Source organism: Rhinoraja longicauda, chromosome 3 (assembly GCF_053455715.1).
Source record: "Rhinoraja longicauda isolate Sanriku21f chromosome 3, sRhiLon1.1, whole genome shotgun sequence".
NCBI lineage: Eukaryota > Metazoa > Chordata > Chondrichthyes > Rajiformes > Arhynchobatidae > Rhinoraja > Rhinoraja longicauda.
In genome coordinates this window covers 27,053,910-27,079,200 of record NC_135955.1, presented here as the reverse complement: position 1 = coordinate 27,079,200, position 25,291 = coordinate 27,053,910, and the positions used below count along the sequence as shown (strand labels likewise).

Below are 25,291 nucleotides of genomic sequence, written 5' to 3'. Positions count from 1 at the left end.
TAGCTAGTATTCAACTGCTGATGCCAAGTGTTAGCGTGTAGGCGAAGATTTCTTGCTAGTTGAAACTGAAGAAAAATACGTTTGTTTCAAAATATGGCTGTTAATCGATTGTCAATGGAGCCTGGTTTCTGCTTCAATGAGACTTTGAACTAAGACCCTGACTACTTGGTCAGATGAATGTAAAAGACCACCTGGAACTGTTCTAAAGAAGACCAGGAGAGTTATTTGAAATGCACTATTTATCTCTTAATGACTTACCAAAACAGACTATATGATTATTATCAATTTATGGGAGCTTGCTATACCTGAATTGGCTGCTTTATTTCCTATGTGACAACAGTGTCTAAATGTGCCACATTGTTGAGGCAATGAGAGTTGCCATCGAAAAGCAAGGAAAATGTGTAATGAAGAGAACCAGCCTCCAGGGCATTGTTTGAATTGTAGATCTTTAACGTGAGTTATGTCTCTGTTGTTTTCCCGTAGTCCCCGCCAGAATTGTGAAGGCGCCCACATCACAAAATGTCAGCTTTGGTTCTGAAGTGACTCTGCAGTGCAAAGCCACCGGGTTTCCGATTCCCACCATCAAGTGGCTGGAGAATGGGAGAGCAGTGAGTCTCCTTTGTGCATTTTCCGACCGTATGATCGACAGCCATATGTGAATTGCACTAATCCTTTCATAAGGTCATAAGGAATAGGAGTAGAATCAGGCCATTCGGCCCATCAAGTCTGCTCTGCCATTCAATCATGGCTGATCTCTCTCTCCCTCCTAACCCCATTTTCCTGCCTTCTCCCCATAACCTCTGACACCTTTTGGCAGAAGAGTACGAATTATGCTCCTGAAACTGTTGTTCCATCTCTCTGCAATTTTAGTTTAGTTTAGTTTAGAGATACTGCACGGAAACAGGCCCTTCAGCTCACTGAGTCCGCGCTGACCAGCGATCCCCACACACGAGCACTATCCTACACACAGGGTCAATTTTACATTTATAATAAGCCAATTAACCTACAAACCAATACATCTTTGGTATGTGGAAGTAAACCGAAGATCTCGGAGAAAAGCCAGGCAGGTCACGGGGAGAACATACAAACTTCGTACTGAGAGTACCCGAAGTCAGGATCGAACCCTGGTCTCTGGCGTTGTAAGGCAGTAACTCTACCGCTGAGTCACCGTGCCGCCCCTTGACGTGGTAAATTAAAGTAAAACCAGGCGGAAATCCTTGGGTGAAAGGTTTTACTTTACAATTTTAACATCAGGCATTGTGGTCACAATCTCCAAAGAATAATGAAGACACAAGAAACTGTAGATGTTGGAATCATGCAAAGAACATAAAGTGCTGGAGTAACTCAGCAGGTCAGGCAGCATTCCTGGAGAGCATGGATAGGCGACTTCTGAGGAAGTGTCCCGACCCGAAACATCGCCTATTTATATATCCCAGAGATGCTGTCTGACCAGCTGAGTCAGTCCAGCACTTTGTGTTTTATTCCACAGAATAATTTTTGCTGCAGATCCTATTATATATTTTTAAAAGGAAAATGAGGAAAAATGTGAAGGAGAAATGACTATGGGAATATTGGAAGAGTGGGCCAAATGGCCGCCTCCTGCACTGTATATTGTGATGAGTATATACCCAGCCTTTAACATGTTGTGATGGTTTATGCAGCCAGTAATTTCCCACAGGCAAGCGAGGGGACAAGTTCAGCTGCTAGCTATTGGTTTCATGCCGAGGAAACATGAGGTAATAATCAAGGCCATGGCGTTGGGTTCATTGGGTTGGGGGCTGGACATCTACTCCACACCCAAAGCCCATCGACAGACTCGGGGAGAGTTAATCCCGTCTCTGACCTCAGCTTTCACCCTCCTCCTTCCACAGTTGTGGACTTCAAAAGCTCCAACCCTTCCAACCACCAGGGACACTGCCCTTTAATCTCTGACATTGGCCGTCTCCTGCCTGATATCGCACTCCTGACAGTTCACCCTGTTCCAGCTGGCTATCTGATTCCTGTGGGATCTGGGGCGGGAGACCAATGGTTGAAGCCTTTTGTTAGAATAACTGTATTATCTGCTCTCTCTCTCTCTCTCTCTCTCTGACTCACCCCCTCAAGCATTCATTTGTGCACTTTCTCACTCTCTCATACTCTCAAACTTCCAATTATTCCTCGCCCCTCTCTCTCCCTCGTTTATTTACTTTCACTAGTTCACACTCTCACTCTCACACTCTCGCACTCCACTCTCACTTGCCGATGCTCTTTCTCTTTCGCACGCAGATAATTAGAATTTATTGGAATTTGCACTTCACAAAACAACATCTACTACCAGTAATTAGGGCTGTTGTCAACTTCACACAGATGCATGCACACTTTTCAGGGAAATCCTCCTTTAATACCTGTCATGCAGATTGAAAAGTCTTCCACAGTCAGTTTCCAAATCTGAACAAGCGTGTGTTTTTCTAACTCTATATTTTCCTTTGCCCTCTCCCCAGCTCCCCAAGGGGTCAATACAAAATCGTATCAAGGGGGAGGTGATGGAGTCTCGGCTGCGTGTCTATGTTACCAGGCCTTCGTTGTTCACCTGCCTAACGAACAACAAACACAATGAAGGAAGTACCACAGCAAAGGCCACCGCCACATTGGATATCGCAGGTCAGTCAAGAATACAACACACATACATACATAAATACAATAGATAGATAGATAGATAGATAGATAGATAGATAGATAGATAGATAGATAGATAGATAGATAGATAGATAGATAGATAGATAGATAGATAGATAGACAGACGGACGGACGGACGGACGGACGGACGGACGGACAGACAGACAGACAGATAGATAGATAGGTTATTCTTTGTTCTTGCATACACAGTACACAAAAGAGTCGCCACAAGGTGCAAAGTTTAGAAGTAACCTTAAATATTGTTGGTCTGTTCTTCGTCTCCCCCACCCCCCACGCCAGGCCCCCTTTGTTCTTCCCAACCACGGCCCCCAGGGACACTGACCTCATGTTCCACGTCCCTCCTCGTTCTTGGTCTGCACATGTGTCTTGTTTCTTTTATGAATTTGTTTGATGCCAAACACCCTGAGAGCCAATTTACAGATGGATGTTGTGAGAAAGGAATCTCCCTCACTGTGAAGGAATGATTGGAATTTCAAATTTGCTTCCTCTGTCCACAGCAGGGAATAGATGAATGGAAAATAGCAATAGCGAGAATAAGGTGGGGGTAGAGGGTCGGCACCCTCTGGCTGGAGAGCGGCAGACTCTGTGTGGGTAGGATGTCCGGATGTTCATCGAGTGGAGAGAGTTGCATATAGTCCGGGTGCCGAGAGGCAGAAGTTGGTTGAGTGGAGGGAGTGTCAGATACTGTCTGGGTGGAGGGTCTCAGACATAGTCTGAGGAGAAGGTGACAGACACTGCCTGGGTGGAGATGCCCAGACATTGGTTAAGTGGAGAATGCCAGACACTGGCGACTGGATGACCATGAACTCAGAGACTCTGTTTATTGTCGTTGGCTTGTCATTCAATGAATCTGTTTCCTCCATCTTAGCTCCCAACTCATTGGCTAGCATTGCAGTATCAATACTCCCTGTGGGCAATTAAAATCTCTTAATAATAACGTGTGGGAGGCCAAACAGCATTGTTTATGTCCTTTGCTGTGAAGTCAGAAGGAACCAACAGCTGGTAAAGATCCTCACATAAATTTGCCTGGCCATTTTCCATTGTGCTGGCAACTTCTTTAACATACCTCATGTTTGGCCCTATTTCACGATAATCACCATTAGTTCATCGGCCTTGCGCCAAGACAACATTGGGATGATTATTTCAAGAGCAAAACTTGCACAGTAATAGAATCCTTACTTGGGGCCAAGCCTGCAAATATATTCTGCCTCATCTGGAAAAAGAAGGAAAAGAAAGGACGTGCATTTCTATGGCACCTCACACATCTCTTTTGAAACATCTCTTCCCAGCAATAAAGCACCATCAAAGTGTCGCCACTGGTTTGAAGTAGGGCCTGTAGGAGCCAAACTGCCCCCAGTAAATTGCCCACTTACAGCATTGTCGCTGCTTCCGAGGGCAGTGCCAGCAGTGAGATCTGTTGAACACTGGGAGCAGCCACTAAAGGTCATCACAGCACCCCATATAGGGGCAAACGGGAGATGCAGACCCGCCCAAGCACATCCAGAACAATAATCTGTCCTCCTGTAAAAGTGTCCCATGTGAGGCCATGTAACCCTGAGCAACCTGCAGACCTGGGTGACAAGATCACAAATGACAAGATACTGTACATGGTGATAATACCAGGAACAAGACGGGGCCAAGCAATAGAAAAGCCTGAGCAGGCTGAGAAAGATACAAAGTGCTGGAGTGACTTAGTGGGTCAGACAGCATCCCTGGAGGTCAGGACCCTTCTTCAGACTGATTCTTCTTACTCTTGCCCCACTGAACTCATCATCATGTACCTTGATTCCATCCTAGTCCCCCTTGTCCACTCCCTTTCCACCTACATCCTACATCTCACAAGCCCTTCAATTCAATAACTTTCCATTTCTAGGCCCCCATTGCCTTATCTTTACCATGGATGTCTAAATCCCCCTGCTTCTGAACAGGCTGGGGCTCTTCAGAGATGAAAAGGCTGCCACGTGACTTGTTCTTGTCCTTTAAAATGATACATAAGATAGAAACTGAAATGATTTGCTTGTCGGCAGACTCCAATACCAGGGGTCATAATTATAAGATAATAAGATGAATATTATATGCACTGCCGAGCTTCCCAGGTCTTCAACAGTACGTTAAATCTGCAATCCCAGTCACTTAGACAGACAAGGACAATAGGTGCATGAAAACACCTCCCCTCCCCATGTCACACAGGATCCTGACTTGGAGACGGATTAATGTTCCTTCATCGTCCCTGGATCTAACTCCTAGTTGTCTAACTCTGACTCAACAGTATAAGACACAAGAGATTGCAGATGCTGGAGCAAAAAAGCATTCTATTGGAGGAACTGAACGGGCCAGACAGCATCTGTGAAGGGAAATGGACAGATGATTTTGAGTCAAGACCTTTCTTGCAACATTGTGCGAGAGCCTGTACCACATGGAGAACAGTGGCATGAGAACCGAGCTCATCACCACCTTGCCAAGAGAAATCTCTCATAGGCAATAAATGCAGCCCTTGTCTACATTGAAAGAATTTAAAATATGTTTTTAAAAGATTGGAAGAAATTAATGTTTTTCTCTGAACAACGATTATGAATCTTAAAGGCTGGTGTTCCTTCCCATCCACATCAAAACCTGAACCTCCAGCAACTGTGAATAAAAGCTCATGTCATGGTTGTGCCTTTCAGCACTTCAGGATGTGTCATACGGCTTCACACCTAATAATGTTATTTTGGAAAGCAGTGACAACTGGAGAGCAGAAAGGCCACAGTAGCTCTTTAGCCTTTAGTTCATAAGTGATAGGAGCAGAATTAAGCCATTCGGCTCATCAAGTCTACTCCTTCATTCAATCATGTCTGATCAACCTCTCCCTCTAAACCCTATTCTGCCTTCTCCCCATAACCTCTGACACCCGTACTAATCAAGAATCTATCTATCTATGCCTTAAAACTATCCATTGACGTGGCCTCCACAGCCTTCTGTGGGAATGGATTGTAATCTTTGTGCAACCCAGGAGGTTTTCAGAGGCAAAATTGGAGTCACTTTAGATCAACCACGCTGCAAAGTGGCTTATTGTTGGGATAATTTAAACTTTAGATCTTAGAGATGCAACACGGAAACAGGCCCTTCAGCCCACTGAGTCCATGCCGACCAACAATCAACCCGTACACTGACACTATCCTACTCATGAGGGACAATTTACAATTTGATTGATCAATTAACCTACAAACATGTACGTCTTTGGAGTGTGGGAAGAAACCGGAGCACCCGGAAGAAACCCAGGTGATCACAGGGTGAACATGCAAACTCCGTACAGACAGTACCCATAGTCAGGATCAAACCAGGTCTTAGGCTTTGTAAGACAGCAACTCTACCGCTGCGCCAACGCGTCGCCCTCAACAAATTGTTTGGGGTGATGTTCAGCAATGAGCCCTTAGTTTAATTAAGTTTAGAGATACAGCATGGAAACAGGCCCTTCGGCCCACTGAGTCCACGCTGACCAGCGATCCCCGCACACTAACACTATCCTACACACACTAGTGACAATTTTACACTTATACCAAGCCAATTAACTTACAAACCTGTACGTCTTTGGAGTGTGGGAGAAAGCCAAAGATCTCGGAGAAAACCCACGCAGGTCCCGGGGAGAACGTACAAACTCCGTACAGACAGCGCCCGTAGTCAGGATCAAATCCGGGTCTCCGGTGCTGCAAGCACTGTAAGGCAGCAACTCTACCGCTGCGCCACCGTGCCGTCATTCTCATTCACATAACATGCTGGCATGCTTGAATAGAAGCCAGCCAGCCACCCCTTTGCTTTCCAAAGCAAGCAACATAGACCAGGCAGCATAAATCTGGAACGTCTGGCATTCATTTTGAGGAGCCACCTGACGCCAGGCAAAACAATAGGCATTTCTTTTCCTTTCACATGTGTTTGATTTCTGGTTCAGCCCTTGCAGCAGCTGAACTGTTCGTGGCCTCACTGCTAACACTTGTTGCAGAAGATGTAGCTCCAACAGCTGCCAGTGGCTGAGGTATCACAGGACAAAGAACACAAGGTGATTTCTGCTTTAATTCATCAACTCTATTATGACCTCGTCATGACTTTGATATGGTTACCCTGTAGCTCTGGAAGATTTAGCCTTATCAGTAAGATGGTTCAGAATGCATTAGCAACTCAGTGTATTGTCTTCATTCTATTCTAAGTCATAACATGAGCATTATGCAGCCAAAGAAGCCCTGGCACTCATTTTTTATTGTTCAATTATTGTTCTTTGCTTTACTGTACATGGAAGCAGCCTATTTGATCCACTCTGCACTTTCTACTCTGCACAGATTCATCCCACTCATATTCTTCTCACCCCAGCAATGCACCTAATTTCCCTCACATTTATCCAGCTTCCCCTGAAATAAAACCTCTATCCTATGGAGGCCATTCCACATTCGCATCACAATCTGAGGGTGAAGGGTGAAGGAGGTTTGCCTGAGTTCCCTGTCGAATATGTTAATGACCATTTTATATGTAATGCTCCTGTGTGCAGAAACATGTTCATAAGATGTATGAACAGAAGTTGGCCATTCAGCCCAACGAGTCATAAGGTCATAAGTGATTGGAGCAGAATTAGGCCATTCGGCCCATCAAGTTTCAGAATTAAAGGGCGCTCTTTTAGAAAGGAGGTGAGGAGGAACTTCTTTAGTCAGAGGGTAGTTAATCTGTGGAACTTTGCCACAGAGGGCTTTGGAGGCCTTCAGTGGATATTTTTAAGGCAGAGATAGACAAATTCTTGATTAGAATGGGTGTTAAGAGTTATGGGGAGAAAGCAGGAAAATGGGATTAGGAGGCAGAGATCAGCCATGATTGAATGGCTGAGCAGACTCGATGGGCTGAATGGCCTAATTCTACTCCTATAACTTGTGAACGAGAACTTGTGAAGTCTACTCCATCATTAAGTCATGGCTGATCTATCTTTCCCTCACAACCCCATTCTCCTGCCTTCTCCCTACAAAATGGCATCGCTGTTTCTGCCTCATCGAAACGCTTCATAACCTTAAAGACAACTGCTGACTCACCCTTCAGCCCCCTCTTTCCCCTGATGACTTCTCATCTGTGAAATGTGGTTTGCTTGCCCTCATTGTGTGCATGTCTCGCTCCACACAGCATTCTCAGTGCACCACAACAGATCGCTGAGCTGGGCCAAACCCTCTGCGATGCTTTTGATGTAAGAGCAGAGTTCGAGGGATAACAGCAAACTGTGCTGAATGTCACCACTTGATATCTTGTGATAGTTGGAGAAGAGCCAAAGGAATCAGTTAAAGCAGTGAGGGGTGGGTTGAGCGATTAAGAGATGTCATTGCCAAAGAAATTCTGGAACAAGGTAACATGTACATTGAAAGATTCATCATCAGTTCCAGGCACCGGCAAAAGTAATACACATGTGAACAACCTGATAATGTTTGTGCCCTTTCTGAAATCAACGCTGAGAAAAGGTAGCCTCTCTTACTAATGATACAGTGGCTATCCAGAGAAATTATTAATAGAACTAATTTTTGAAGAAGGTTATTCAGCCCACTGTGCCTATGCTGCCTCTCTCAAGGAACTACCGAATACTTAGACTTAGTGTATACCTCCTCCAAATAATTTATGCTATTCCCTTTCTCAAGGTACCATTGAATTGGCTTCCACTACCCTTTCACTCCCAATTGGATCAACTCACCGAGTACAACAAAAATTACTTTCCTGATTGTCCTGGAGTCACCACACAGCCAACAAAACAGTTGTATTGTGTACTTGCAGTAGCCAATTCATGTATAACAAGCTTCTGTAACAAAGCAAGGTGACTATTTCAAGATAATATGCTTTAGTGCTGTTGATTCAGGAATAAATAACATTTCAGGACATTAGGGGGAAATTCCCTGAACCATTGAGAAACAAGAAATTATGCCTGCTGTCCTGACCAATATTTATCGTCAATATGTTTCAGCTACCGTCCCCCACACCCCTCATGTGCACATCTTCCTCCCATTCCTCATCACCCAGTTGCTTTCCCATCCTCCATCCACTCAGGTCTTCACTCCCCCATTTTCCTTTCCCCCTGCACTTCCCCTCCCCTTCCACCCACTAACTTTCCACTGACTATCCCTCCCCCTGGTTTTCCATTTCATTCCTCATCTATACCCCTTTGTGTCCATTTCACCTCTCAATCTTATTACTATCTATACCCATCTCCAATCACCCTTCCTCACCTGAAACACTCGCCAGTATTTGCCCCGCCCCATCTCACCTCTCTTTTCCCTCTACATTATCATGGGATCCAACCCAAAGTGCTGCCTGTCCACAGATGCTGCCTGGCCTGCTGAGCTCCTCCAGCACTTGTTTTTTTTTAAAATCCTTTAATACATGTTTTAAAGCAGAAAATTTGGTTAGTTTCCTTTAACCTTCCTAGATCTATGTTGCAATTGATTTGTTAAATTTTGATAAGCACATAGCAATGTGGGGAGAAAATAAGGCCTAGCCCTAAACAATTTAATGGAATAGTATACCGATGACGATTAGATTTGCCACTGTCTAGAATTCCCAGCTGGGCAGCAGATGCATGAAGTGGCCTTTGAATGCAGACAGAGTTTAAAAGAAGGAATCTTTTAACCAAAGCAGAGTGCTATGAGTCCTGATTAAAGATATAGTTTTTAAATCAGATCAGGATTTATTCTTAAATTCAAAACCCGGAGAACAGAAACTTTGCGATTAACTGAACCAGAGTTGCTCTTTTGTAAGTTGCCATCTTCAACCAGGATTCCGAGCATTCCCAGTGATTGGGATCTTACTGCTGAGAGCGCAGCGTGTCAGAACTGACAGGCTGTGTGAAGAAATGTTCATAAACTGGCACATGAACCAAATCCTCGCCTAGATTTCCAAAGAAAACTGAGGCCTAATTCTTCAGAGAGTGAATCGTTAGTCAGTTTACACCTTGCCTCCTGAAGTTATTGACCATTCGAACAAAAATCGAGCTTGCATTGGTAGAGCACGTTTCACAGCTGCAGGAAACATTGAAGTGCTTTGCAATCAAGTGCTGCCAAAATGTGGGACACAATGCCAATTTGTGCATAGCAAGCTCCCATAGAGAAATGCAATTAGACTGTATAATCTATTTAGATAATGTTTTTTCAGGGGTAAATGGTGCCCAGCATATATGAGATAAAGTTCCTGCTATTTTGTGAAGTAACACAGTGGGGTTCACGGAGCCAAAAGGACATCCATTTAGTCACCCAAGCACAGTATAGCATTCCTTACTCAGATTTATCCACTTTAAATCCTGGCCTGGGATTTGAACCAGCAGACTTTTAGATGCACAGAATCTCTTGCCCAGAGTAGTGGGAATCGAGGACCGGAGGACATAGGTTCAAGGTGAAGAGGAAAAGATTTAATAGGAATCTGAGGGGTAACTTTTTCACACAAAGGGTGGTGGGTGTATGGAACAAGCTGCCAGATGAGGTAGTTGAGGCAGGGATTATCCCAACATTTAAGAAACAGTTAGACAGGTACCTGGATAGGACAAGTTTGGAGGGATATGAACCAACGTAGGCAAGTTGGGTCGAATGGCCTCTTTCCACACTGTATCACTCTATGACTCTGTGACTCTATGACTGATAACCATGCATGCTACCCACTAATCCTTGGCTGACTGGATTGGTGATTCTTGGAATCCAATGTGGAGGCCGTGACCGAGAGTTTGGTGATTGGAAATGGAACAGGGTTGGGAGCAGCAGAAAGTTGTTATGAAAACGGGCATTCATGGAGATACTGAACCTGCAAATATTTAACTCAGAAAATCATTTAATGTATTTTCTTTAGATGTTTCTGAACAGTGGTATGTTGTTAAATCGGCTTTTTCTCTGGACAAGTGTGAGGTGTTGTATTTTAGAAAGTCAAAAAGGAACATAGAACATAGAACAGTGCAGCACATGTGCAGGCCCTTCGGCCCACAATGTTTGTGTCAAACATGCCAAGATGAACTGATCTCATGTGTCTGTACATGATCTATATCCTTATTCCCTGCACTTCCACGTGCTTATCTAAAAGCCTTTTAAATAACAGTATCATATCTGCCTTCACCACCACCCCTGACAGTGTGTTCCAGGCCCCCACTGCATTCTATGTAAAGAAAACTTACCCCAAACATCTCCATTAAACTTTCCCTCTCTTACCTTATACCCTCTAATGTTGGACATTTCTACCTGGGAAAAAAGTTCTGACTGTCTACCCTATCTACGCCTCTCATAATTTTATACACTTTTATCAAGTCTCCACTCAGCCTCCAAAGGGTGGACACTGCAAATGGCAGGACCTTTTGGAGCAATGACATGCAGAGCGATCTTGGGAAGCAAGTCCCTGAAAGTGGCAACACAAGTTCAAAGAGTAGTAAAGAAAGTGAACGGTATACTTGCCTTTAAGTGGGCGAGATTTTTAATATAAATGTTTGGAAGATATGTGTAGGGAGGATCTGCAGATGCTGGTTTAAACTGAAGATAGACACAAAAAAGCTGGAGTAACTCAGCGGGTCTGACAGCATCTCTGGAGAAACGGAATAGTGACTTTTTGGGCCGAGACCATTCTCCAGACTGATATGTTGGAACATGGAAGATATGAAACTTTATTTGGGCCCCACTTTGAGTATTGTGTGCAGTCCTGGTCAGTACAATTTAGGAAGGATGTGAAGGCATTGGAATGAATGTCGGAGGTTTACCAGAATGTTATCTGGATTGGTGTGTATTAACTGTAAGGAGAGGATGGACAAACTAGAATTGTTTTCTCAGGAGCATTGCAGGCTGAGAGGCGACCTGAGAGAAGTAATAAAATTATAACATGTGTTATAGGGAATAATTAATATTTAGGGAAATTATACATAATTATAGGGGAGAAAGAGTCCTTTTCCAAGGGAGAAATGAGGGATATAGATCATGTGCAAGCAGACGTGATTAGCTCAGTTTGGCATCATGTTCAGTGCAGACATTGTGGGCGGAAATGCCTGTTCCTTTTGCTGTACTGTTCTATGTTCTATGTCATATCTGCACTCAATAATTAAGGAAGCAGGCAAATAAATAGTCAATCATCATCAGAGTCTGAGGATCTGTTGACTAGTTTCAGATCACTACTGAAAAATATGTTTTCAAACTTCAGTCGTGCTATCAGATAGTTCAGTATCTTTTTGTTGAACTCGTGGTATAAGCGTTCAACAGCACTCCAGTCTTGAATGGATTTTCAAAGTTTACTGCTTAGATCGCTGCTTCCAGTCACAAGCTAGGATAATGTCACCAGGCGGTGCTTTGCTGCAAGATCCAGTTATGCATTGCCTGCAAGTACTTCCCACCCCCCTCTACATTTAAGGATGTGTTAGGATATAGCAGATCTGACCTCCAATCCCCTCTGCCCAACCTCGGAAAATCTGATGTTTAGTCACAGTGTTTGATTGCCTGTACACCTGTCCAACCAGAGCTAGGGCCCCTTAGTTGCATGCACAAACACACGCACACTTGTATATACACATGCACACACACTCACACAATCAGAGATCTGAACGGATTAGTTGCAATGCACACACATATACAAACAAGGTGCAATGTAACACAGCACACACATGCCTACATACAGATCCAAACAGCTCACTGTGCAATCTGATACACAAATACACACAATCTGAAGAGTGCAGGCATTACAAGATTTCACAGGCACACATTAATTCTTTGCATTAATGGATAAAAGCCTAACTTTTTACTTCTTTCTCTCTTTCTTGGATTCGCTATGCCGGGTCTCCAATGCAACCTGCTACTTCCCAGTAGAATGGAGGTAAGAATTTTGAGTTGTCCTGCAAGTCACTTTTAATTTCCTGAGCAACTCTGCCACGTTGCCTAAGTGTGAATGCTTTGTGTTAACACTGACAGTAACCCGTCTATTGAATGTGGTAGTTGCCAAAGGAACCGATGGGTAGCAATTTAAGTCTGAGACAAACTGAGCGGTTTTAATTCACACAGCTAACAGCACAGGGTCGAGTGCCTGCTGGAGAGAATGTCCTTGCCGGCGACGGTGAAGATTATCCGTCCGTGGCTCGCACTGTCGTGCAGATCAGTGATCAGATGCCTTCTCTCTTGTCACAAATTTTTTTTTATTGGCCTCATTTATTTTCCAGGCTTGCCTAAAATGAAATAAATAACATTTAACTGGAATTAAATCAGGGAGTTAGGCGTTGAGCCAGCAGCTGGATGTTTTATTTTGTTCTTGTAGTTTAGCGTTCGAGGTTACTGACCGGCCAGGAAATGCTGAGACCACAAGAGGACAACAGCTTCAGCTGTTTCCAGCTGGCCTGCGTTCCTTGCCTCCCCCCACTTAGCTCGGAGCTTACAGTCTCCATATCTAGGGTGTATGTTAGTGTCTGCTTGTCAAGGGATGCACGCGGTCCAAGTGTAACACCCGACTTTGGGGAAAACGCAACGGAAAGAAACCTCCCAGTTCCGGAGGACGCCGGGTTCTTTAAAGGACGCGTTGTAACCCCAAGCCAGAGTGAATTTTGATCTCCTGCAGTTAGAGTTATAGAATCATGCAGCACCATGTCCATGTTCACCATCAAGCACCTATACTACACTTGGTCAGAAGCCTACTACGCTTTGACGGTTGAGTGCATCTCCAGATGCTAGATAAATGCTTGTTAACGTTTTTAACTCAGAGGGTATATAAGAAAATAACTGCAGATGCTGGTACAAATCGAAGGTATTTATTCACAAAATGCTGGAGTAACTCAGCAGGTCAGGCAGCATCTCGGGAGAGAAGGAATGGGCAACGTTTTTAGGAGAGAAGGAATGGGTAAAGTTTTTAACTCAGAGGGTGGTCTGTATCTGGCACAAGCTGCCAGAGGAAGCTATAGAAGTGTATACAATCACGACTTTCAAAAGACATTTTGATAGATATACGGATGGGAAATGTTTAGAGGCCTATGGGCCAAATGCAGGCAAATGGAACTAGCCCCGTATATCAGTCTGATTCCATTGGCAAGTTGGGCCAAAGGTCCTGTTTCCATGCTCTGTAGCTCTGTGACTAAATGCTCAGAAGTAGATTTATGTTTAAACGCCATGAGGTGGCAGAGACACCTACCTACTCCCCTAGGGTCCCACCCCCTCCAAATCCACGAAATCTACAGCTCTACAACCCCCACCATTTCTATACTCCTCCAGTTCCGGCCTCATGGATGTTGCTGAATATAATTGCATCGCCATTGTGCCCTTGCATTCAGTTCCTGCAGCCGCAAAAATCTCCTTCATACTCTGCCACCCTCTCTCCTTCCAATAGACTCTTCTTAAAACCCATATATTTAACCAAGAATTTAATCGCCTGTTCTAATATCTCCTTTTCCTGATTTGATGTCATCATTTAAAGATGCTCTGTGATTATTGGGATTGAGTGATCCCAGGGCCGTCTTAACGCATGGGCCTGATGGGCACTTGCCCGGGGGCCCACGAGCATAGGGGCCCCATGCTGATCTGTGTATGTTAAGTGACTTGCAATAAATAAATACTACTTTAAAAATTTGTAGGTTCAATAAGTGCTTTTTCCGCAACATTTTCGGTCACTAAGTGCTTCTCACAGCAATCTGTAAGTGCTTTTTGCAACAATGTAGCACCCTAAGTCCATCGCTAAGTGCTTTTCGGTAAGTGCTTTTCGCCGGCACGACAGGGGGGGCTGGTAGGGAAAGGGGGGTGGGGGAGAGTAACGGTAGGGGCCCCAGTACACTGCCTTGCCCGGGGGCCCATAATGCTGTAAAAACGGCCCTGAGTGGTCCATCTCAGTATTATTGCCTGACCTGTAACTTAGCAGGTTTAAATAGAATACAATTTGTGCAGGATCCAACAGGGAAAAATTACTTCAACAGGGAAAATTAACAGGGAAAAAAACTGGGAAAATTACTTTGTCAGAATACCAACTCCACTCCAGAGAGTAAAAGCTGAAATCTAAGTCTCTAGTATTTATAGTTCCAACCTAATAAACAAGTGTTAAATGCAAACAGAAACTTCAGGATATAAAAAGTAAATCTAGAAACATTTATAAAGAAGGAGAAAGAACATTGGTGGTTGCTGTTTTGTGAGGGCTTTTTTGGGAGATTTGTGGAAACACTAGTATGAGCCACTTCTGCACAGTTCTTACACCATCTGCCTACGTCCGAAAGGATGGATCAATAAAATCACATGAGAAGTCAGTGAGTTTGGCTCAATTTTTAACAAATGATGTATTCCAAAATTAAAACATGCACAGGAACAAGAGAAACACATTCTGCCCTGAACACATGTTCCTTCTCAAACTCTCTCATCCTTTATGAGGCTCATTTACTTTTGTTTGGTTACTTGTCCCAATATCTCTCTACCACCTGTGGAATTTTACAGTCCTATCAATCGCATTGGACCATTCACCCAAATTAAAGGTGTTTTATAACTATAAGTTGTTGCTTTTGTCATTGTGTATTCAATTCCCTTTTGAAAGATTCGATTAAATCTGCTACCACCACTTTCTCAGTCAGCTACTTTGAGAAATGGCAATTCACTAAGTAAAAACCTTTTCAATTACCACTTCCTTGAAATGTATGTCTTTTGGCTGTGACCTTACCTTCGTTGTCTCTACATTATAAATCTTTAAGATAAAATTGCATATCACAACATTACTAGCTTTAAGATGAATGCAACACTAAATATTAAAATCCATATGTTCTCTCACTTTCTCATTTATACTGCTTAGCTAATTCCTTAACCTCAGTTTCAGCCTGAAAAACTTTGTAACAGCTGTGGTTAAGGCTCTCAGATGGTCTCATTTCTATGTTGTGAGTTTGATTATACAGATCCTCTGCATTTCTAAGCAGTTTTGGAATGCTTTAATTTAACATCTGAATATTTCAGCAAATAATTTTCCAAAATAATATAAAGAAATTTTGAAGAACTCTACTAAAAAGCTTTAATCAGGATAAACACCTGTATCTGTGTGAAAGGAGAGGTGGTATGTTGCAGTAGTTTAGTACGATTGGCGCGCTATGCCAGTGATCCTGATTCAATCTTGACACACAGCTCTCTCATTCATTGTGCACTGGTTCCTTGCAATCCCAGAATCGTGCTGTGGGGTAACTGGCCATTGTAATTTACTCTCCATGTAGGTGGAGAAGGGAGAATCAGGGGGCGAGTTTGTGTGCATGTTGAAGAGAGATGTAAGGAACTGCAGTTGCTGGAGTCTTGAGCAATACACAAAATACTGGAAGAACTCAGCAGGTCAGGCAGCATCTGTGGAAGGAAATGGGCATGGCTTTTGTTGTGATTCAATTCCGTTTTCAAGGCTGCAATTAAATTTGCACACTTGAGTCTGAAGGAGGATCCCAATCCGAAGGTTTGCTTGCTCTTTCCCTCCTCAGATGCTGTTTGACCTGCTGAGTTCCTCCAGCACTTTGTGTTTTTCATGTGGAAGAGAATAGGTTACAGGGATACAAGTGAGGGAATGGGGATGATGGGGTTGCCCTGTGAGCCAGCATACTGTAGTTAATCTCCTCTACCTAAAAGTGAGCATTCTGTAGTTAATCTCCTCTACCTAACAGTGATCTATATTCCTCCATGCCCCACATATCTATATGCCTATCTGAATAAAAGCCTCTTAACTATCACGGTCGTATCTGCCTCCACTGCCACCCTTGGCAGTGCATTCCATTCATGTACCAATCGCTGTAAAAAAAACTTGCCCCAAACATCTCCTTTAAACATTCCCCCTCTGACCTAAATGCTATGCCCTGTAGTCTTTTGACATTTCCACCGCTGGAAAAAAATTCTGGCTGCCTAGCCTATCTGTGCCTTCATAATTTTATACACTTCTATCAAGTCTCCTCTCAGTGTCAATTCTCCACAGAAAACAAACCAAATTTGTCCAACCTCTCCTTATCGCGAATACCCTCTCATTGAAGCATCGTTCTAGTAAATAAACACTTCTGCATCCTCTCCAAAACCTTCATACCCTTCCTGAAATGGGGCAACCATTACCTTTTTAAACATTTAACTTCTTAAAAATTACAGAGTGCTACATAAAAATTGGAACATTCACATGTGGTTATGTAAATTGAAATATCAGGCACACACTTTCTAAAATGTTAAAATCTCTTGTATTTTAAAATACTCATGGCAAGGCCTTGCAAGCCACATACGTTTTCTTCAGGCTGATAGTTTGCTAAGCAAAACCAATGGCTTAGAATTCTCACATTACTATGAGTAACATATTTAGGGTGTATAATGCATAAGCTTGGATTTGTGATATCCCTTGATTGTGCCAGTTAAAGCTGTGAGCAGGCTTCCCCTTGAAAGTTATGGGACAACATGGTGACACAGCAGTAGAGCTGCTGCCTCACAGTGTCAGAGACCCGGGTTCCATCCTGACTGCGGGTGCTGTCTGTGTAGAGTTTATACCTTCTCCTTGTGACTGCGTGGGTTCTCTCGGCGCTCCAATTTCCTCCCACATTGAAAAGATGTGCAGGGTGGTTGGTTGGTTAATTGCCCCTAGTTGTAGGATGTGAAAGTGAGATAACATAGAACTACGATGATCAATGGTTGATGTGGACTCAGTGGGCCGTTTCCATGCTGTATCTTTAAACATCTAGAACTGTTTAAACATCTAAACATTGAATATGTCACTAATGGCAGCTTTGGAATTAAAACTGCACATGCACTGAAATCCCAAAGATTGTGTTGGTTTATCTCAATGGAGTTAGGTTAGGTGCAGCGAGACCTGGGTGTCCTTGTACATCAGTCACTGAAAGTTGGCGTGCAGGTACAGCAGGCAGTGAAGAAAGCTAATGGAATGTTGACCTTCATAACAAGAGGATTTCAGTATAGGAGTAAAGAGGTTCTTCTGCAGTTGTATAGGGCCCTGGTAAGACCACATCTGGAGTATTGTGTACAGTTTTGGTCTAATTTGAGGAAGGACATCCTTGTAATTGAGGCAGTGCAGCGTAGGTTCACGAGATTGATCCCTGGGATGGTGGGACTGACATATGAGGAAAGATTGAAAAGACTAGGCTTGTATTCACTGGAGTTTAGAAGGATGAGAGTTGTGAATTTGTGGAATTCTCTGCCACAGAGGGCAGTGGAAGCCAATTCACTGGATGGATTTAAGAGAGTTAGATAGAGCTCTAGGGGCTAGTGGAATCAAGGGATATGGGGAGAAGTCAGGCACGGGGTATTGATTGGGGACGATCAGCCATGATCACAATGAATGGTGGTGCTGGCTCGAAGGACCGAATGGCCTCCTCCTGCACCTATTTTCTATGTTTCTATGTTTCCAAATGTTTCAAAGGCTAATGATGACAAATGCCAGTCTTTCCTAACTTTGTCCTCATTATTTCAATGGAAGTGTGTTTCTGATTTCAGATTGTACAAAGGTGATATGGGCTATTGCAGTACATATCATGGAGAAATATGCCAAGGACTCTTGGGGAAGGGCAAGTTGGTTTTCTTCAACTCCTCTTACGCCGATGCAGAGGGGACCCAAGAGATGATGGCCAGGAGCACATGGACGGAGTTGGATGGCGTGAGCTTGCTATGCAAACCAGCTGCAGAGTCATTAGTCTGCCACTCCATTTACCAGGACTGTAATCCTTCAGGGTTGGGTCCAACTCCCAAGCCCGTGTGCCGGTAAGCTTGTTGCACAGCTGTTCAAGATCCTGGGAGCTTTCAGGGTGCTGGAGGGAGGGCAGGAAAGAGGAACTGGTTGGAATACACGGACATGGTGGGCTGAACGGCCTCCTTGGATTCCCTAATCCTATGTTACTGTTATCCACATCAGCCAATGATTTATCTTGGGCATTTCTCACGGCATGGTAGGAACTGATCCACTTAAGATAAAAGGGCTGATGGGTTACTTAAATAAATTTGCAAATTTGAAAACACTGATTTAAAATGAATGCAAGCTTGCATTTACACAGTGTTTTTCATGGTGTCAGGACCAAAATACTTCTTACACAATGAAGTGGCTTTCTTAAAGTGCGTTTGTAACATAGCAAAGACCAATTTGTTATCCCATTAGCTGCCATGCAGTAATGACCCAATAACTATTTCAGTGATTTTGCTGGACAGGTTTATATTGGTCCAGCACTAGGGAATGGTCGTCCTGTCCCTCTTCAAAACAATGTAATACTTCCACATGAGAAAGCAAATGGGCGCATGCTTTCAAACTCTCTCACAAGAGGTGAGATCTCTGACAATCCAGCATTCCCTCGGTTAGATTTTGCAGTCACGTGTCTAAATCAAGGCTAGAATCCAAGCCGCTGGTTATGAGTTGAGACTGTAACACACTGAGTGAGGGTAGACATCAACAGCCAGTGGGGCAATACACCAGCTTGGATACCCTTCAGTATATATTTGATCTTTTTAACTCTCCCCGAGTCAGATGAAGTCTACAAATACCATTTTGGAACCTGAACACATACTCTTGATGGGCACTGTGGTTAAGGTTGGCTACTGATGGAAGAACATGGAGCTCCTCCAAAGTGACTCCCATGAACTGTACAGAAACAAGTCATCATTCTAATTTCTCCATGCTGGATGTCACTGTATGGAAACTCATTGTTATACTCCCCATGTATGAGCCTCACTACACTTTCTAGTCATTAACTGGAAGTGAGATAGTTTGAGAAAGCAATAAGGATGAACATAGACTCAATCATTTATTTGAATGCACAAGAGACTGCAGATGCAAAGGACGTTGGCTGTGGTAATGAGTCTGGGGGAGAATCCTTATTGCATTCTCAAAACTGTCTCACATCCAGTTAAAGTCTAGACGTGCAGTGAGGTCAAAGCATCAGAGAGCTTGGCCTGTAATGTTGACTGTCCATTTCCCACCACAAATGCTGCCTGGCCTGATGAGTTCCTCCAACACCTCTCCTTTTTTGCTCCATCTTTCATTTTGTTGAATTCCAGGTACTAGACTCTTCTGTTGTATAAGAAAATAACTGCAGATGCTGGTACAAATCGAAGGTATTTATTCACAAAATGCTGGAGTAACTCAGCAGGTCAGGCAGCATCTCAGGAGAGAAGGAATGGGCGACGTTTCGGGTCGAGACCCTTCTTCAGACTGAAGAAGGGTCTCAACCCGAAACGTCGCCCATTCCTTCTCTCCTGAGATGCTGCCTGACCTGCTGAGTTACTCCAGCATTTTGTGAATAGACTCTTCTGTTGGAACTGTTAAAGTTCTACAGAGGGTTGAATGTCTTTCCTTTGGTTAAGAGGACAGTTTGTGAATTCCTTGCACACGTCAGAGTACGTCAGAGCTGGGGAGCAGATTGCCTTGCCACTTTTCTGTACCCAGGCAGGAATGGTCAGGCCAGTTGGCCACATGATGCAGATTCAAGGCAACATTAAAGTATCTGCATTAGACCAAGACGGCACCTCATATGCAAATGGTGCTAATAAGGTAATGTCTTTGCTCCTGAGCCAGAAGGTTGTCATTCAGACTCCTGCCCAGAACTGTGGGCACAAAACTCCAGCGATGATACTTCACTGAAGGATCACTGTCATGTCATTTAAATGAAGCAGTTTAACAGAATTCTGCTTGGATGAGAAGGTATTAGCTGTAAGGAGAGACTGGACTAACTTAGATTTTTTGTCTCTGGCTGATGGGAGACCTGATAGAAGTATAAAAAAATGAGAGGCACAGATAGGGTAGAAAGTCAGAACCTTTTTCCCAGGGTGGAAACGTCAAAGACTAAAGGGCATAACTTGAAGGTGAGAGAGAGAATGTTTAAAGGAAATGTACAAGGGCTGGTTTTTACACAGAGGGTGATGTGTGTCTGGAATGCACTGCCAGGGGTGGTGGTGGAGGAAAATACTATAGTGAGTTTTAAGAGGCTTTTAAATAGGCACATGGATATGCAGTGAATGGATGGGTATGAATCACATGCAGGCAGAGGAGATTAGTAAAACTGGGCATCATGTGTGGCACGGACATTATGGGCCGAAGGGCCTGTTCTTGTGCTGTATTATTCCATGTTCTATGTTTTATGTTCTATGCTCTTCTATAAGGACCAAACTTTGAGAGAACACTTCCTTCCATGGCTCCAATAAGGTTGAGGTTTCTGGACAATCATTCGGTTCTGAAAGTTATTGGGTTAATTGGCTATTAGTTCTCACCAGGTGTAGTTTTGTGCATGTAGACTTGACGACACAAGGTTGAAATGGACCAATGTCCTGACTCTGACAGCCAGCTGACAGAGAGAATGCGGACAAATCCCATCAGCCTCAATGAAATCCAAGCCTCAGCCTTGAAGGAGGCAGTCACCTGCTTCACCCCATTCTGTCCTCCATAGTTTGTCCAAATTATTTTTCCATTACATAGCATGAAAATCATGAATAAATTTACGGTAGACACAAGTGACTGCAGATGTTGGTTCACAAAGAAAAAGAGACAAAGTGCTGGAGTAACTCAGTGGGTCAGGCAGCATTCCTGGAAAACATGGATAGGCGATGTTTCAGGTCAGGACCCTTCTTCAGATGATTGCCGTCTAAATTCAAAGTATTCCGTCCCTTAATCAGTAAACTTCTACTTTGTCTAAATGGGCTGTTTACTATCTTTTCTGATGAACTCCCACGAATTTTCTTTGTCCTCCCCTGATAGTCGTCAACGGCATGAAATATAGTCAATGGGTTGACTTTGCTTGGAGTTCAGTTTTTTGTTAATCAAGGCATCTGGATACAAAAAATAACTTGTTGTCAATACTCTCACTACCAGATGATTGTGAGTCCCCACTCCAGCGATCTGTGTTTGGGCCTTGGCTGATGCAGCAGTGCAGTCTCAATGGAATAATCCAATATTAGCAGTGCTGTGTTTCAGAGATGGCAATAAACCCGCACCTGGTTTGTTCTCTGAGATGGATGTGAACGATTGCAGGGTTTTGATTAATTGATAGATACAGCATGGAAATAGGCCCTTCAGCCCACCGATTCCACATCGACCATTGATCACCTGTTCACATTAGTACTATGTTATCCCAATTTTGCATCCACTCCTTCGGGGCAATTTTACAGACAGCAATTAACCTACAAACCAGCACGTCATTGGAATGTGGGAGGAAACTGGAGCACCTGTTTCCTCTGGAAACCCATGATCACAGGGAGAACATGTAAACACCACACAGATAGCACCCGAGGTCAGGATCGAACCTGGGTCTCTAGTGCCATGAGGCCGCAGCTGCGCCACTGTGCCACTCACTTACCACATCATCAGGGTGGTACCTGAAGCAGAGCCGAAATAGAAACCCTGTTTCCAGCTCATGTTTATCACTCGACTGACACTGATAATAAATCTCCTGACTGCCCTTATCATCTGCGAGTCCACAATTATCACAGTGACCGCACAAGGAAAGATATCTGATGGGCTGCAGAGTGCTGTGGAATGTCCTGAAATCGATGGGGAAAAAAGTGCTTTAAGAATGCAAGTTCTTCCTTTATCTATAGATTTAAGATTTTTTATTGTGAAAAAATATTCATGCTAAATAGTCAACCAAAATATTTGTTGTATTATTATAGTTATTTGTTTTATTTAGGATCATGTATTACTCTTTTAAAAGGGGGACCCAGGCATTAATTTTTGATTTTTTTCCCTCTATTTTAGTGAGCACTGCCTGGCAGTGAAGGAGCTTTATTGTTACAAAGAATGGCTCTCGATGGAGGACAATTCACGTAAACGAGTTTACTCCACGGGTTTGAATCTACCAGACTGCCAAAGGCTTCCCAGTATACACCATGACCCAGACGCATGCACCAGAGTCTCCTTCCTTGGTAACTATCCACTGATTGAGATGAACTGTTTCACCTCCAATTCGACGACACAGAAAAAATCATTCACGCTTTCATTTCCTCCCGCCTAGACTACTGCAACTCCCTATACACTGGGATCAGCCAATCTTCCCTGTCCCGCCTGCAACTGGTCCAAAACGTCGCAGCGAGACTCCTGACGGGTACCCGTAAAAGGGACCACATCACCCCGATTCTGGCCTCTCTCCACTGGCTCCCTGTACGGTATAGAATCAACTTCAAGCTCCTCCTATTCACGTATAAAGCCCTAAATGGACACTCCCCCCCCCTACATCAAAAATCTTCTAACCCCCCTCTCTAACTCCAGGTCCCTCAGGTCGGCCGACTTGGGGCTACTCACTATCCCGCGGTCTAGGCTTAAGCTCAGGGGTGACCGCGCTTTTGCGATTGCAGCTCCTAGACTGTGGAACAGCATCCCTCTCCCCATCAGAACTGCCCCCTCCATCGACTCCTTTAAGTCCAGGCTCAAAACCTATTTCTACTCCCTAGCGTTTGAGGCTCATTGAGGAGGCGCTGTGAACTGTTTGCGTGCTACTGTATGTTTCTTTTTTTTTCCATTGGAACCTAATCAGATGTACAGCACTTTGGTCAACGTGGGTTGTTTTTAAATGTGCTATACAAATATAATTGACTTGACTTGACTTGACATCACTAATTCTCTAAAAAGGCCCTGTCAGAATCAGTTAATTTATAATACTCAGAGGTGAACTAAATTTTCGAGATTTTAAAGGGGATTAGGTGGGGTGGGGGGGGGGGGGGTGGAAGGTGGATAGAATGAAACTATTCCTACTAATTAGGGACTACAGGGCTCAGAAAGATTAAGGTCAGCAAGCAGCAGTAGCAAGCAGCACCTAGCTGTGTTGCTTGGGAAGTAGTGTGTGGGGATTGTGTGGGGATAGTAAGGAGTAAGACCTGTGTGATCTCCCGGACTAGTTTCGATCGCCTAGCTTAGGGTCGGAGAGGAATTTCCCGGATTTTTTCCCAAATTGGCCTGGGTTTTTTATCCGGTTTTTCGCCTCTCCCAGGAGATCACTCAGTTCTTTTGGGTGGGCGGTTGGAGCGGTTGGAGTAGCGGCCGGGCGGTAGGTTTAGTAACCGAGCGCGGGGCTTTGTTTGGAGAGTATGACTGCCAGGGCAGTTTATTGTTCTGGGTGTCGGATGTGGGGAATCTGGGAGTCTGATAGTCTTCCAGACATCCACATCTGTGCCAGGTGTGACGAGATGGGGCTCCTAAGGGACCGTATTAGGAACCTGGAGCGGCAGATTGATGACCTCCGTCTGATCAGGGAGAGTGAGGAGGTTATAGATAGGAGTTACAGGGAGGTGGTCACTCCTAGACCACGGGAGGTAGACAAGTGGGTCACTGTTAGGGGGGGCAAGGAACAGAGGCAGGGACTAGGGAGTACCCCGGTGGCTGTACCCCTTGGAAATAAGTACTCCTGTTTAAGTACTGTTGGGGGGGACAGCCTACCTGGGGGCAACGACGGTGCCCGGGCCTCTGGCAAGGAGTCCGGCCCTGTTGCTCACAAGGGTAGGGAAAGGAAGAGGAGAGCAGTAGTAATAGGGGACTCTATAGTGAGGGGGTCAGATAGGCGTTTCTGTGGACGCAGTCGGGAGACCCGGATGGTGGTTTGCCTCCCTGGTGCCGGTGTCCGGGATGTGTCTGAGCGTGTCCAGGATATCCTGAAAGGGGAGGGAGAGGAGCCAGAGGTCGTGGTACATATAGGTACCAACAATATAGGTAGGATAAGGGAAGAGGTCCTGAAAGGAGAATTCAGGGGGCTAGGAAGAGAGTTAAAAAAAAGGACTTCCAAAGTAATAATCTCAGGCTTACTGCCTGTGCCACGCGATAGTGAGAATAGGAATGGAGTGAGGTGGAGGATAAATACGTGGCTGAGGAACTGGTGCAGGGAGCAGGGTTTCAAGTTTCTGGATCATTGGGACCTCTTCTGGGGGAAGTATGACCTGTACAAAAAGGACGGGTTGCATCTGAACCCGAGGGGAACCAATATCCTGGCGGGGAGATTTGCTAAAATAACTGCGGAGACTTTAAATTAGTACGGTTGGGGGGAGGGACTCAAACACAGATAGCTAATAGGCAGTGTGTGAGGCAGGAGGCAGAAAAGGGAAACACTCAGACCCAATATGTAGGAGAGAAAGAAGGGAAAAGAAATAAACTGAGAATAAGAAATGATGGGTCCCTTAAATGTGTATATTTTAATGCTAGGAGCATTGTAAGAAAGGTGGATGAGCTTAGAGCCTGGATTGACATCTGGAAGTATGATGTTGTGGCGATCAGTGAAACATGGTTGTAGGAGGGTTGCGATTGGCAATTAAATATTCCAGGATTTCATTGTTTCAGATGTGATAGAATCGGAGGGGCAAGAGGTGGGGGTGTTGCATTGCTTGTCAGGGAGGATATCACAGCAGTGCTTTGGCAGGACAGACTAGAAGGCTCGATTAAGGAGGCTGTTTGGGTGGAACTCAGAAATGAGAAAGGTTTAGCAACACTTATAGGGGTGTATTATAGACCGCCAAATAGGGAACGAGAATTGGAAGAGCAAATATGTAAGGAGATAGCAGATATTAGTAGTAAGCACAGAGTGGTGATTGTGGGTGATTTCAATTTTCCGTATATAGACTGGGAATCACATTCTGTTAAAGGGCTGGATGGTTTGGAGTTTGTAAAATGTGTGCAGGATAGTTTTTTGCAGCAATACGTAGAGGTGCCTACCAGAGAAGGGGCAGTGTTGGACCTCCTGTTAGGA

General features: G+C 44.2%; 1 protein-coding gene across 1 annotated transcript in view; it reads left to right on the top strand.

Annotated features, from left to right (window-relative positions):
• musk (muscle, skeletal, receptor tyrosine kinase) overlaps positions 1–25,291 on the top strand; it is a 114,753-nt gene that overhangs the window by 37,238 nt on the left and 52,224 nt on the right. The window contains exons 6-10 of the mRNA XM_078396890.1: positions 484–608; positions 2,481–2,640; positions 12,489–12,495; positions 18,084–18,347; positions 22,321–22,487. Of these exons, the coding sequence (XP_078253016.1) occupies positions 484–608; positions 2,481–2,640; positions 12,489–12,495; positions 18,084–18,347; positions 22,321–22,487 (723 nt within the window). The remainder of the gene's footprint in view (positions 1–483; positions 609–2,480; positions 2,641–12,488; positions 12,496–18,083; positions 18,348–22,320; positions 22,488–25,291) is intronic.